Source organism: Eurosta solidaginis, chromosome 4 (genome assembly GCF_040869045.1).
Source record: "Eurosta solidaginis isolate ZX-2024a chromosome 4, ASM4086904v1, whole genome shotgun sequence".
In the NCBI taxonomy this organism is placed as follows: domain Eukaryota; kingdom Metazoa; phylum Arthropoda; class Insecta; order Diptera; family Tephritidae; genus Eurosta; species Eurosta solidaginis.
Window position 1 is genome coordinate 111,199,095 of NC_090322.1, and position 16,341 is coordinate 111,215,435.

The window sequence follows — 16,341 nt, forward strand, 5'->3', positions numbered from 1 at the left end:
ATGGAGCAGTGCCGCTGCAAGGAGCTGCTGGGAGGATAACAATTTGTGGGAGGGACGCAACAAATTAAATGGGGTTACACTGAAATGACAGTCCTTGGTCGGGAAAAATCCCGAGTCGCTCCGGTACATAGAACCGACTGCGGTGTCTGTTGGGATGCCCAGGTTTCTGGGTATTCAGCATTTCATTTCTCTCCCTAATGGGGAGTACCCTCGTCACATTGTGTAGGTTGTATTCTAGGGTTATAAGAAGACAGCCCATACCGGTTATGAGGGCAGTATTTTGGCAGGCCTGTATTTGCTTCGTGCGGATATGTCAAAATGGAAATGGCTTTACTAAGTTAAATACCAGTTTTCGATCAGAAATCGTATAACACAATTCGGCCCCTGTTTTGCAAATAAAACATCGATTATCATAACTTATTCACATTTCATATGTATCTATTAATGTATAGAAAAACTGAATCAAATAAAAAGTTGGAGTATTCACGTCAGCCTGGTCAACGAGTTTGGGGTCTCAAATTATTTTTGTCTGATGTATTACGTAACCAGATAAACAGGCTTAACCCAATACCCAACTACGTAATTCATTGAAAAACATACATTTAGTTATTTAATTGAAGAAATATAGTTTTTAAAGCATGTTGTCGACGTCCTGCTTGCTGTATATATGATGCAAAATATCTCCGTCATCTTTTTGTACGAAAATTCCATTATTACGGCAAAAAACGTTTTTATATCCTCGGTTTTGAAGAGATCTTGCATATAAAAATACCTCATTAGTATCTTCGTCAACAAATTCGTTCAAAATAATTCCTTTATCTTTTAACACTTCTTTTCTGTCCAGAAACATATTTTTGAAACTTAGTGTGGTAAATTTCACCACTATATTTAGTTTTTCATTTTGGTTTTGAGGCCGCAAAAAAAATTTGCGATCCAAGATGAAAACTGCTTCGATATCAGTACTTGTACAAGATATATTCATAATTTTGGATAACATAAACACTGTTTCGATTAGAGGCGTTTTAATATCGTCTTTTGAAACTCCTTTGATTATAATTGCCTTCATTCCTGTTGGCTCATTCAAAAAATTACGTGCCGTCAAGCTAGAGAAATCGGGCATTGGCTTTTTGTTTTCACAAGTGTCTTCTGTTTCCTTCACCTTCAAATCCCCCTGATCGGGCTCAAGTTTTAACATTTCCATTTCTTCCTTGATTTCCTTCTGTTGTTCGACACTCAAATAAATTTTGTGAGATGTTGGATTAGGATGTCGGCATTGTGGACACACAAATGCTGGTAAGCTAAAAAAAAAAAATATAATTTAGTATATGTATGCATGTAAACAATGAATAGTGTATTGTTGTTCAATATTGCGTATATTGATTAGAACGATTTATTAATAATGTATTTCAATTATAAGATGAATATAAAAAATGAATGAACGAAGATTGGTGTAAAACTTGTGATTGTCTGTGTCGGCTTTTCTTCAGCTACTGTCTCTCTTTACACGAGTTACTACTAACAGTTGTCTTGGTGATGCCAGTTTCAACCGGTGTTCCGGGTAACTATCTCACATGCATGCATTAATAACAGATGTGGTGAAACAATTAAGTGGGGTTAGGCAAAACATTTTGGCCTAAAGGACACTTCTAAATAAGACTAGGCCAAATTCTTGATTATTATGCACTTTAAGTTATCGTTCGAATCGCGGAACTGCCGAATAAATAACTCAAATATTCAGTATAACTAGCATAATGTTCTTTATTTACAACACAACTATGGTAGTTTTACTTCACTTACAACGTTTTTAAATCAAAAATTTTGACTATTCTTTAGCTTGCGCTGCTTTTATACTCTCAGTTGCCTCGTTCGCCTATTTCTCTCAAGGTCTAGATTTTTCACGAACAGCTTTCTCGAATAGTTGCTTATTTCTTTCTCGTTTATGTATCTCATATTGGATTAGGTTATATAAATTTATGTCTGTAGTGTACGTTAGAAACTAAAAAACATAACTATAGTTGATAAATGTTCATTATATTTTTAAGGAAACTGCATTTTATTTTTATTTTAAAAATGAGAACGCCGATGAACCAGTTTCAATAAGAAAACCCATTAGATATGTAAATCCCATGTTATTGTTGTTGGTGTAGCAGTACTTCGCCCCATCCAATAGGCGCGACCGATCACAAATTGTCAATATCCTGTAGCGGGTGTCCAAGGAAACTTGCAGTTTCAACAGGAGTGGACCATAGTGAGGGGTGTTAGATGCGTTGGTTACACATTGCAATTGAAGAGATCGTTGGTTTCATGTGAGGACGCGCGTTTCCCTATGGGGAGTGCGTTCCTCTTCTGCCAGTTCTGGGTATTTTTCTTTAAGAACTGGTTAGGTTAGATTGAACTGGCCTCACATAAACTGAATGTGTCAGAATTTGTTTGACGACCAAACGTAAGAACCCCAATCAGATGCCAGTACTTATGTTATAGAATAACTCCGTCCTCTTGGCCAATACTAGAAGTTTTCTAGGCCCTAACTTAATTACTGCCTCGAGACCTGACAGCTCTGCCTCCTCTACTAGCTGGAGCCTTGACCTGGCGAGTGCAGGACACGAACACAGAACGTGCTCAACCGTTTCTTCCTGCAGCTCACACTTCCTGCAGTTGCTGTTACTGACGAGGCCTAACTTATAAGCATGTGACGCCAGAAGGCATTGTCGAGTCAGTATGACCATCGTGAGCCTTAAGTCTTCTCTCTTCAGAGATATGAGCCACTTTGTGAGTCTAATATCGTAGGCTTTGTTAGAATTTTGTAGCCCTGCACTTTTGTCCACGCCTTTCCTGCTTGATGGTTCATATGCAACTCCTGTCTCCTTTTGATTTCTCCCAGCAGGATTGGGACGTCTATCGTCGACTCAGCGAGTGTTGCACCCTCCTTTGCCAACTGTTGTTGTTGTTGTATTAATGACCTTTTTGTTACCTTCTATCCCTTTATGACCGGGAACCTAGTAAAGATGTATGGTCCGCAGGGTCGTGTGATTTTTATTTGAATGAATCACGAATCCAAAAATAAAATGTATTTTTTATTTGAAAACTTTTTCAAATCAAAGATATTTTTTATCTTGTTATTTGATTATTCAGGCCAATCAAAGATACTTTTTATTTTTTATTTGATTCGGCATCCAAATAAAAATTAATTTTATTTGTTATTTGATTCTTCAGCCAAATCAAAGACACTTTTTATCTTTTATTTGATTCTTCAGCCAAATCAAAGATAATTTTAATTTTTTATTTGGGTTTTCAGCCAAATCAAAGATACGTTTTACACCTTTCATGCTAATGGAGTGGTGCATTAAGTTTGGTAAGTGTTTCGAAATTGTAAGTCCTTAAAGGAGAATAGATAGACCCACCGATTAAAATACGGGCATGATCAGGATATGATCTGAATTGATTTAGCCATGTCGGTCTGTCTGTTCGAACGAAAACTAGTCCCTCAATTTTGAGATATCTTGACGAAATTCAGTGAGAAGGTATATGTGTATTGGTTTCTGATTAGAAGTGTGTCGGAAACGACCGGATAGGACCATTATAGCATATGTTCCTTGGCGAGCTCTCTGGCCTAGTCCTAGCTGATCCACCCTAGCTATAAAAATCTTTAGGCGCTTACGAGCCGATTATGTTAGACAGCTTGGCTAGGCCGATTAGGCCTAGGTAAAAATAAGAAAAATTCGATTGGGCCTGAGTTTTTGCGAAGTTATAGACTTTCAAAAAACAAGAACATACCATTTTCGTACTACGCAAAATATTTCCTGTTTTTATATGCAACTGCGAAAATGGGTTTCAACCCATTAAATATCTTCTGTCGCCCTATCACCCAGCCTTATAGTGTTTTTAATCAGACAAATATCTTAGAATATATTCGTGCATTTATTCAAGAAGTAGATCTTAACTAAGATTCGTATAGTACTAAAACTGATATTTGCAAAAGAAAGTGTATACAACGAAAGGCTTAATGAGCATGGTTCGGATAACACTCGCAATTACGGGTTTTATCGATTTGCTTTATCTAGATCTCCCAAATTCAATAAAATAAAGCATGAGGCACGTATTTTAGGTCTCTGGCTTCAAAATAGCTCCTGCTCCATGAGAAACTTGACCCTGAATGAAAGAGAAAGGGGATACCGATGGGAGTTTGGACCAGAAGGTTACAGGAGGGAGGAGAAGGTCGCAGCTCGAAATCGCATTAGAAACGTCACCAGGTGTTACCGAGCATGGACGACGTGTAAGGCTAGACATTTCCATCAAATGGTTGGTTGGTTGCTGTGCTGCCCGGCTATGGAGCCGGGCCCAAGTAGCGCTCTAGGCTTTCTCCTGGAACCAATTATATGTTGGCTGATGTACCCTGCGTATTGCTTTACTCAAACCACTTGGTTAAAACTATAAACTTACTGATGTCCTTGATGCGGCAGTTTGATACCGCCCTTAAGTCGGGAAACATATAGTTGCCTAGAGTTCGGGACCGAAAGTTCGCGAGGGCTGGGCACTCGCAGAGGAAGTGGGTAACCGATTCCTCGGCACCCTCCTGTCTACAGCTCCTACACCTCTCATTGTAGGGGATACCCATTCTACTGGCGTGCGGGCCAAACGGCCAGTGTTCTGTAATAGTGGCCGTGATTCTGTATATTTCTACCTCGACCTATTTAGTAGATCATCGGTTCTTTTCTGGTTGTACTCTGGCCAGATTAGTTTGGTGGTTCTACAGGTGTCCGTAGAGTACCAATCACGGATTGCTATTTTCCTAAGATAGGTGAGAATGTCTCTTTTAATTGATGTGTGGTCGATGCACCGCGACTGCTTCCGTGATGTCTAACGATACTTCCGCCTTTGCTATTTCATCCACTTTTTCGTTGCCGTCAATGTTCCTGTGGCCGGGTAACCAGCTAAGTGTGATAGCTGCCTGGCTAGCTGCTTCACGTAGCACCCTCTTACAGTTATCGACGGCTTTTGAGGATGCGTATGGTGATTCTAGCGCTTTTAGCGCCGCTTGACTGTCGGAGTATATGACTACCTCACCGTCTATCCGGTTCTGCAGCAGGAAGATGCAGGCCCTCTCTATTCCTTGCAGCTCTGCTTGGAAGATGCTAGCTGTGTTTGCGGATGGGGATTGCGACATTTAGTTGGTTGGAGAAGACACCTGCGCCGACGCCGCAGTCCATTTTGGATCCGTCAGTGTAGAGTGAGGTGACCCCCTCCCTGCCAACTTTGCCGGTCGACCAATCCGTTCTAGAGGGTATCTGCACCTTGTAATTTCTGTCGAAGATCAGTGTTTTTGAGGGGTAATCTGTCGTCGAATCCACATCGGCGAGCCTTGTTAGGATGTCACTGTGGCCATATCGTTTCTCTGTCCAGCATCCAGACTCCCTTAGCCTGATGGCTGTGCTGATCGCTCTATATCTGATGTGGAGGGCTAGTGGCAGCAGGTTAAGTGTAACATTTAGTGCATCCGTCGGGCACGATCTAAGTGCACTTGTTACCCCTGCGCATGCTGCCCTTTGTATTTTGTCTAGTTTTTAGTGTTGTATTGCTTGTTCAGGGCAGGCCACCATGCTATGGCTCCGTCCGTGAGGATGGGCCTTATGACCGCCGTATAGAGCCACATCATGAGTTTTGGCTTTAGCCCCCAATTTCTGCTGACTATTCTCTTGCGCGAGTAGTATGCGATAAACGCCTTCTCTACCCTTTTTTCGATATTGGTTTTCCAATTTAACTTGTTGTCTATTACGACGCCTAGGTACTTAACTCTAGTTGAGAGCGAGAGTTCCGTACCATCTAGTGAGGGCAGTCGAAATGTTGGTATTTTCGTTCTGTTACTGAACAGTATCAGTTCTGTTTTGCTAGGGTTGATGTTGGAGCCGCACGATGCCGCCCAGGTGTGTAGCCTGCTTAGCGCACCCTGAAGGATGTCGCTTAACGTGGAGGGAAAAGCCCCCGAGACTGCAATAACCACGTCGTCTGCGTATGCTACTGCCTTAACATCATTCTTGTCGAGTTCGAGTAGTATCTCGTTCAGTGCAATTACCCATAGTAGTGGCGAGAGGACCCCGCCCTGGGGTGTACCTCTGCCAACTTTGCGGGTCATTGTCACTGAGCCCATATCCGATTGTATGGTTCTGTTTTCCAGCATTGGTTGAGTCCATCCACAAATGTGTGCCTTTGCAGGGCTTTCACAATTGTGCCGGTTTTGATTTTGTTGAAGGCGCTTTCTATATCTAGGAAAGCTGCTAGTGTGAATTGTTTGTAGTGTAGTGATCTTTCCACAAAGCCCGTTAGCTCATGGAGGGCGGTCTCCGTAGATCTTCCCTTCGTGTAGGCATGCTGTGCCTTTGACAGGTTTGGTCCTGTTATTATTGATCTAATATATATATCCAGAAGCCTCTCAAGGACCTTGAGCATGAAAGATGTGAGACTTATTGGTCTGTAGTCTTTGGCATTTTCGTGTGTGCGTCTGCCCGCTTTTGGCAGAAAGATTACTTTTGTTTTTCTCCAGCTATGTGGGATATAGGCCAATGCGATACTCGCTCTGTATACCACATCCAGCCAGAGGATCATTGGATCACCTAGCTTTTGTAGCATTACCGGGATAATGCCATCAAGACCGGGCGATTTTAATGGAGAGAAGCCATTTATGGCAAACCTGATCTTTTCGCTGTCTATTATCCTGTCCAGTAAGCCTTCTGAGGGCTGAGAGTCCCTGCAGAGAGATTCTTTTACTGGTGCTAGATCGCATCCAGGGAAGTGAGTATTGATGAATGTGTCAAGGGAGACCTCTGCTGAGTTTGTCCATAGGCCTGCCTCACTTCTTACGAGGTGATTGTTGTGGTGTTCTTTGGACAGAATTTTACTCAGTCTGGAGGACTCACGAGTGTTCTCTATTGAGGAGCAGAAGGATTGCCGGGACACAGCCTTCGCTACCCTTATAGCTTTTTTGTATGCTTTGAGCGCCTCCCTATATGGCTGCCACTCCTTGGTTATGAGGCACTCATTAAATGCCTTCCGTACTGTCGTTCTAAGTTTCCTAAGGTCCCCGCTCCACCAGGGTGGGGACTTCTTTTTACGAATACTAAATGGGGTGCACTTGTTGTAAGAGGTAGTTAACGCGAGCTCTACCTTGCCGACTAGCTCATCGAGCTTTTGCGGGCAGTTTATGTTAGGTTCGCTTATTTCTAAAGCTGGCGTAGATAGCCCTTCAAATTTATCCCACTCTGTTCTTCTTGGGTTTCTGTAGCGGTGAGTCTGGCCAGATCCAAATTTGATGTCGAAGAAGATCCAGCGGTGGTCCGAGAGGCTTTGTCTGACTCTCCATCAAATACACACAAAATAATAAAAAGCATCTTTGATTTGAATGTCGAATTCGAATCAAATAAAAAATAATAAGTATTTTTGATTTGGATGAAGAATCAAATAACAAATAAAAAGTTCTTTTTAATTTGGATGCCGAATGAAATAAAAGATAAAAAGTATCTTTGATTTGGCTGAACAATCAAATAACAAATAAAAAACATTTTTTATTTGGATGCCGAATCAAATAAAAGATAAAAAATATCTTTGATTTGAAAATAGTTTCAAATAAAAAATACATTTCATTTTTGGATTCGTGATTCATTCAAATAAAAATCACGCAACCCTGAAATAGATTAAACGACGTTCTGCACAATAAACGGAGACGCCCCCACTCGTATGGTAGGAAGCTGTCACTGTTCGCCAGATATATCAATCGTGAGCGCAGGACTCGTAAACTGCGTCAACTGGCAGCCGATGGTAACATTGGCATCTGACCACCTGCCTATACTTATTTCACTTAAGCGAACCGCCAACTTCATCGTCACAGAAAACCGCACTTTCATAAACTTTAAAAAAGGAAAGTGGGATGAGTACAAATCCTTTACAGTCGCTTTGCTGCCCTCCCTATTCCGACTGATGCTCGCTAAGGGGAACATGCTTTCCGCAAGGATGTTGAATCCGCCTCGGCTCGTTTTTTTTCCCGCCGGAAGAATTCCCGAAATCCGGCCTCATTTTCCCCCGGAGGCCGCAAATTTAGCGAGAGAAAAGACAGCTCGATCCCGGCGACCCCCAAATAAGGGATATAAACCAACGCATCAGATTGCTTGTGAATGAACACAAGCGGGCGAAATGGGAGGAGCATTTAAGGAATTGTAACCTCTCTGCCGGTGTGGGTAAGCTTTGGTCCACCGTAAAGTCAGTATCGAATCCGTCTAAGCACAATGAAAAAATGTCCATCGCCTTTGGCGATAAAGTGCTGTCCGATGCGAAAAAATGCACGAGCGCTTTTTGCCGACAATATATAATGCATTCTACGGTTGACAAAGTTAGATGGCGGGCCAACAGACGCGCACATAAACTTAAATTCAGCGCGTCCCCAATTACCATCGCCGTCAAAGAGGTTGAGGATGCCATCGGTCATGCTAAACCATTTAAAGCAGTGGGCCCAGATGGCATAGCTATGCCGATGCTGAAAAGCTTAAGTAAAGAGGGTTTCAAATATTTAGCACATGTCTTCAACCTGTCCCTTTCCACCTTTGTCATCCCCGAAAAATGGAAATTTGCCAAGGTGGTCCCGCTACTAAAGCCTAGGAAACCAGCTTTCATAGGAGATTCTTAACGCCCGATATCTCTCCTATCGTCAGTAGCCAAGACACTTGAAGCCATTCTGCTCCCCTACTTTAAAGCAAATTTGCAACTAGCCTATCATCAGCATGGCTTTAGAAAACTACATAGCACAACCACCGCGCATCCAGCTAAATTGCGGTTTAAATGAAAACCCCCACCATAGGAGAGTACTTATTGCGTTGGACCTGTCAAAAGCTTTTGATACGGTCAACCATGGCACGTTACTGACAGAGCTGGAAGGGTCTACCCTTCCCCCAAGTCTTAAAAGGTGGACCGCAAATTATCTGGGTGGTCGGCAGGCACCGGTGCAATTCAGGAACGCAACATCCAAACCAAGAAGAATTAAACAAGGGGTGCCACACGGTGGTGTCCTATCCCCACTTTTGTTTAACTTCTACATACATATCAAAGCTAACTTCGCCACCAGAAGGAGTCACTATCGTTTCCTACGCCGATGACTGCACAATAATGGCCACAGGCCCAGACCCACAGATCGATGAGCTTTGCAACAAAATAAGCGGCTACCTCCCTGATCTCTCCAGTTTTTTCGCCTCGCGAAACCTGACATTATCACCGACTAAATCATCGGCGACCTTATTTACAAAATGGACGTCCCAAATGCCGACCATTTTGAACATCCACGCCAATGGCACTACGCTACCGACTGTCTTTCACCCCAAAATCTTGGGTGTGACGTTTGATCAGGATCTACATTTTGGTGAGCATGCAGCCGCAATTGTACTGAAAATCCAGAGCCGCTATAAAATCCTCAAACCTTTTGCTGGCAGTACTTCGGGTAAAGATAAAGAAATGCTCATTACCACTTACAAAGCAATTGGCCAGCCGATTGCATACTTCGCATCCCCGATATGGTCAGCAAGCCTTATATACATTGACATTTATAGTTGATTTATATTTATAACCCCGAAAAATATAAATATATACCTCTTACTTAAAAGCGAAAAGTTTTAGTTCGATCCGAAAATGCCCCAACCCCCATTATTAGATGTGCCCAAGACGGCTGAAGATGAGAAGGCCCAAGGTAGCCCGGCTGACGGTACCCGCAGGAAACAAGGTGGAAAACCAAGAAAAATTAAAGACCCTTCAGGTACAAAGTTCATTGCAGAAAGTGACAGACTTGTCAAGTACTGCACTAAATTTTCCTCGACCCCCATAGAAGACAATACGGAATCAATTCTTGAAACAAAGAATAATAGTCTTGACAGTTTTTGGGCCCGCCTTCAAAACACTTAAGATAGTATAATGGAAGCTGAGGATTCCGATTTACCCGAAGGTTTCAAAACTTCGGCTGCGTCAAAATATGAAAACTGCCTGGACCTTTATGAAGACACAAAGGTTAAGATCTCAGATCAGCTGAAAATGCTTAGACCCACTAGCATACCAACCAACTTCCAAGAGTAGAAGAGCCCCGTTCCATAGAGATTAATGCAGGCATTCACCTCAAAGTGCCCGCTTGCGATACGGAGGTATTTCACGGAGGTAATGAAGAATTGCCTTCCTTCCGGGTTATGTTTACTGCAGTTTACATAAACCATCCCAAACTATCTCAAGCACAAAAACTGTACCACCTCAGGTACAAAACAAAAGGCCAGGCAGGAACTATAGTTAAACAATTCGCACTAAACGACGATAATTTTAATCTGGCTTGGGAAGCACTTAAAGATAGATACGAAAATACAAGAGTACTGGTCGATAAATAAGTAACGACTTTAATGAGTTTACCTAAAATTCAAAAAGAACCAAGTGAAGAGTTTATAAAATTACAGTCCACTGTGACTAACTGCTTATCGGTTTTAGCAACCCAGAATATCCCCACAGATAACTGGGACCCAATTCTGGTAAATATATGCGCATCGGCATTACCAGAAAAGTCGTTGCTTCTATGGGAACAATCACTCGCGTCCCGAAAGATATGCCCAACATGGCAACAAATGAAAGACTTCTTAACTACCCAGTACGAAATAGCAGAGAGGGTGGATACAAATCCATCTAAAAATACCCAACATGATTTTCAAAGAAATTTCACAAGACCCCAAGCCAGTAATCAAAATCCCAATAATCGAAGCTTCAACCGATTGCAAAGATATGCCACCGAAAATAGATATGCGTCGTGTGAATTGCGCAGAGGAGGTCACCCTTTAAGATCTTGCGAGCAGTTCAAGAACCTGTCGATTAGCGAAAGATACCATTGCGTAAGGAACGACCAGCTTTGCATTAATTGCCTAGCTCACTCCCACCTTGTAAAAGACTGCGACAGTAAGTTTAACTGTGTATATTGTTATAGGAGACACCATTAGATGCTCCACATGAATAACAATACAAATTCCCCCCACACCAGTTCACACCCCAGTAGAACAACAGGGCTAGTTACTACAGCTAGATCCGAAAATAATGAAATGCAAAACCCCGAAATAGAAACAGAAACCCCCTGCTGCTCTAATGCAGCAAACGTACAAGCTCTTCATGCAAACAGTGAAAGCAAAATTTTGTTGCCGACTGCGATAGTCTCCATCGAGCATCGAGGAGAACTATTCAAACTAATAGCTCTAATCGATCAAGGGTCACAAAGATCGTTTATCTCGTTAAAGGTACAAAACCGGCTAAGACTTCCTACTCAAACATCAAACTTTGAAATTTCAGGAATGGGCGGAAAAGTTATACAAAACTCTAACAAAATCTGCTCACTAACCCTGGTTTCCCCCGATGCTAGTATAAGAATAGCAGCACAAGCTATTGTATTACCACAACTTACGAGTATGCTCCCCAACTATAAGCTAAATAGCAAAGATGATATCCGCTTTCACAACTCAAGTTGAAGATATATCAAATGAAGATCTCAATTCCCAACTTAGAAAGTTTTGGGAATTAGAAGAAATCCCCCCGTACAAGTCACTACCCCCGAACACAAAAGAAGACTACTATGCAGCCACAACAACGCGCGCAGAAAATGGTCGATACATAGTACGACTCCCCTTCAAGCCAGAGTTTCCAGACACTCTCGCCTTAGGTCGCTCCCGTATCTCTGCTCTTCAGCAGTTTTTAAGCATGGAAAAAAGCCTGCTCAAAAGAGGTGAATTGAAATCAATGTATGATGATGTCTTGGAAGAATACCTCCAATTAGATCATATGGAAAAAGTAGATCCATACGAAAAGATTGCTGATGGTAAATACACATCATTTTACCTTCCCCATCACGCAGTTGTTAAGCCAGACAAAAAAACCACCAAAGTCAGAGTAGTCTTCAATGCCTCGAAATCGACAAGCTCAGGTAACTCCCTCAATGATGTGTTATACACTGGTCCCACGTTACAACCCGATTTAATGCTCCTCATATTAAATTGGCATATGTACAAATATGTTTTTAACGGCGACGTCGAAAAAATGTACAGACAAATTTTTGTGCATAAAGACGATCAAGATTTCCAACGCATCATATTTCGCAATTCACCCAACAGCCAACTGATTGATTACAAATTAAAAACGGTAACATTTGGCGTGAATTGCGCCCCCTTCTTAGCCATCCGAACGCTGCACGAATTAGCAGACGAAATTAGGTTCAAGTATCCCAAAGCAAAGCAAGGGTGCCTTTCATGGGGGTGTTTGCGCCTTGCACTCACCGGCGTCACCCCAAACCGTCGACTCGTAGGTGTTTTTTACACCCTCCCTCCCTCATGTAGGGGCGGAGCCTCCTCGTGGTGGCACCTGGTAACGCTTCGGCGGCTAATTCGAGCGGCGACCTTTCATCCCATTCCCCTCAACCCTATCTTCCCATCTTCTTCCTTTTCCTTTTTCTCACCCCTTCTCCTTAATGGGCTGGATCAAGGTGTTATACGACCCGTGCCGAGGATCAGCCTGGCTGGGGCCCATAAATAGCCCAGTCGTTAACGGAGTGCATCGAATACCGGGCGACCTTCGATGCTATTAAGCCTTACCCGGACATCGCGGATCTCTGTCTAGGTGGACCTTTCCCCTTCTCCGCTACTCGTGGGATGTTAAGTATGGAGGAAAAATTTTTAAGAATTGGTAAGGAGGGCGACTCTCCAAATAAGAAGTCGTTAGGAGCTTGCTCCGCAAAGGCTACGGCTCAGCCGGGTCTCAAATTAGCTGAGAGAACTCCTCAGAGGTTCGCTGTTGCAGCGGCAGATAGGCAGAAAAGGGCCGAGAGTTTATCCGGTTCGAGCAGTCCGATGGCCAGTACCTCTCATGGAGGGGGTACTGACCGGGAGGCCATCAGTGCCACTACCGCCCCTCCCTTGGGCCCTACCAGCAAACCCTCCACCCAGCGACAAGTGTCTGGTGGGTCAACTGCTGGGGGCCTCAGGGAGTGGGGGGGGGGGGGGGGTCGGATATAGGGCCAAGGGCCAATCAAGGCAGGAAAGGGCTGAGGGAAAATCCAGCCAGGGTATTCCAAAGGCCGGTACCTCTCGGGGAGGGGCCACCGACCGGGAGGCCCTTGGGGCGGCTGCCGCCCATCTCGTAGCCACCAGCACGGCTGCCACTCGGCGTCAAGCGTCTGGCGGTTTGGCTGCTGGGGGCTCCAGGGGTGTGGGCCGGCTCTAGGGTCAAGGGAGTCAAAAAGCCCAGTCATCAGGACTAGCGCTGGGCTGCCCGGATCCTGCGTAGGAATTCCTCCTCGCCGATAAGGGAGGGGGAAGTTTCCGCGGAGGACTGGGCGAAGGCTCAGCGCGATCTTGCTTGGGCAAAGCAGATGTTGCCGGAGTTCAGGCCGGACTGGGTCGAGAGCGATGAAGCCTCGAAGCGCCAGCGGTCTATGGATGAATCCAACCCTACGGCGCCGAAAAGGGCCAAGATGCAGGGAGGCTGGACTCGGTCTTTCGCCGAAATAGCCAAGGATCGGCAGATCATTGGTGTTATGGACGAGAGCAGCGAAGATGGCAGGATCCCGAAACAGCAGTGGACGTGGATTGAGGCAGCGCTCGCTACTGTGGCCGTTAAGGTCAAAAAAGATAACCCTGGTCCGCAGCCTTCTTATACCGATGCAGGGTGGTTCCAGGGAAATATAAAACTAATTGCGTGTGACGACGCCAGGTCGGCGAAGCTTTACAAAGCCGCCGTTTCGCTGAAAGGGGAGGTGTATCCGGGCGCGCGCCTCAAGGTAGTGGAGGCGTGTGATATCCCCTCACGACCAAGGGCGAGATCTTGGGTTCCAGTGACGCCAACGGACCCCGCTGATATCCTGGAACTGCTCCAGGAGTACAATCCGGGTCTACCGACCCAAAACTGGAAGGTGATTAACGTGGAGAAGACTGAACGGGCCACGATGCAGATAGTCCTGCTGCTCGACAGCGCAAGCGTCGAAGCGTTGAAAAGGCAGGATTTCAGGGTAAGCTACGGCTTCAAAAATATAAGCCTTAAGGTTTATAAGGCTGACGTTGAAGCCTTGGTAAACCTTGCATCTCGTACGGAGGTGGCTGAACTCCCCCCCCCCCCCCCCCCCCCCCCCCCAGTAAAGACGAGATGGAGGTAGACGAGGGCGAAGAAGCTGGTGGCTATGCTTCGTCAGGTTCGAGTGGAAGCTTGGCTCTCAGAGGGTTGTACTCTGAGGGTCAGCTTCTGGAGGACAAACAAGCAGTGATCCGGGTCCTCCAAATAAACCTGCATCACTGCAAAGCAGCATCAGCTGCACTCCTACTGCACCTGTCTTCAGGTGCGGTAGACATAGTTCTAGTCCAGGAGCCGTGGATCGCTGGCAATAGGATCTGTGGCCTGCGGACACCAACGTATAAGCTTTATAGCGCTCAGGAAAAGGGTAAGCCTCGCACATGTATATTGGCTAAGTCTACTCTTAATGTTTTTCTTCTACCCAATTATAGCGATGGGGATTTGACAGCGGTCAGCGTCGAGGTGCTAGGGAGGAGCTTTAAACTTGCCTCCTTCTACCTAGCGCACGATCACCAAGGCTCATTACCACCGGATAATTTCAAGGAGTTCGTGAGAGCGGCAAATCCACGAAACGATTTCATCCTACTCGGAGGCGACGCCAATGCTCATCACGCCCAGTGGGGCAGCAGAGATACAAATGACCGAGGTGAGTCTCTATTTAACTATCTGTTAGGCACTAATCTGAGTATATGTAATAGGGGAAATGCTCCCACTTTCATTACGAGGAACCGCGAAGAGGTCCTTGACATAACACTGGTCACAGACTCTTTCAGTGATCTGATCGTTTCATGAAGAGTTCTAAAGGAGCACTCCTTTTCTGACCATAGATATATAAGTTTTTCTATATCGCTGGCGCACGCAAGTCCTAAGTACATACAAAATATTACAAGAACTAACTGGGGGTAATATAAGAAGATTATAGGTAAAAAGCTATCTGAGGAGGTACGAGTCCCAGAAAGCGAGGAGGAGCTGGACGTGGTTGTAAATAATTTCAGTCAAAAGTGCAGGAATGCTTTAGATAGGGCTTGCCCGGCTAAAAAGGTTTTGCAAACTCACAAACCACCATGGTTGTCGTCTGATCTTGATAAACTTAGGAAGTCATGTAGGGCGGCATTTAATAAAGCAAAGTATGATGGACATGAATCCTCATGGGCTGCTTATAAAGCGAAAATAAATATATATAAAAAATCAATCCGGAATGGAAAGCGATCCTCCTGGAGGGATTTCTGCGGCAGAATTGAATCCACATCCGCGGCCTCCCGGTTAAGGAAGGTGCTATCGAAATCTCCAACTCAGCTAAGTTACGTCCAAAAGCCGGATGGGCACTGGACGGACTCCAGCGCTGCAACCATAAACTTGCTAATGGATGCGCACCTCCCAGCAAGTACGGGCGTGTCTTCAAGTATTGTCGGCGGAGGGTCACCTAATGATCAGCTGATAAGCGAAATCACAGATGATAAAAGGATAGATTGGGCTTTACAGACCTTCAAGCCCTATAAATCGCCGGGGCCGGCATTTTTCTGGCTCAGCTCCAGTGTACTGGCGAACTTATAAGGCCCTGGATTAAAGGGATGTTTATAGGTTGTCTTAGGCTCAATTACGTGCCAGTATCTTTATCCCCAAGGCAGGGAAACCCTCCCACTCTAAACCAAATGATTATAGGCCTATAAGCTTATCTTCTTTTCTGCTTAAAGCGCTCGAAAGACTTCTAGAGGACCACATCAGGAGGAGGATTGAGCCGTCGCTTCTTTCGCAAGCACAGCATGCCTATACTAAGGGCAGGTCAACTGACACGGCCTTGCACTCACTGGTATCCGCTATCGAAAGGTCACTAGACCTCAAGGAATACACATTGGTGACATTTCTAGATATAGCGGGTGCCTTCAACAACGTTCTGCCGGAGGTCATCACCTCGGCGCTGACCGATCTGGGGGTGGACGCGTGCCTGGTGGAGTTTATATACAATCTGCTTACGCGTAGGCAGATTAAAACTGAACTAGGTGGATGCGTGATCCGCAGACCGGTCGGCAGAGGCACTCCGCAGGGAGGTGTTCTCTCTCCGCTACTTTGGGCGGTTACCGTCAACCAACTACTCCGCCTCATGGAATCAGAAGGTTACCAAGTGATCGCGTATGCAGATGACATCTGCGTCACCATGCGGGCGAAATTTTCGCAAACTCTTTGCAACCTAATGGAAGGGGCACTATGCAAAATTTCGCACTGGGCCACAGCCACAGG

At 44.7% G+C, this 16,341-nt stretch overlaps 1 protein-coding gene across 1 annotated transcript in view; it reads right to left on the reverse strand.

The window, feature by feature from the left end:
• Nucleotides 1-407: 407 nt before the first annotated feature.
• Nucleotides 408-16,341, reverse strand: part of LOC137250137 (uncharacterized) — a 165,824-nt gene continuing 149,890 nt past the window's right edge. The window contains exon 2 of the mRNA XM_067782472.1: nt 408-1,298. Coding sequence (XP_067638573.1) covers nt 632-1,298 — 667 coding nt within the window. The 3' untranslated portion in view covers nt 408-631. The remainder of the gene's footprint in view (nt 1,299-16,341) is intronic.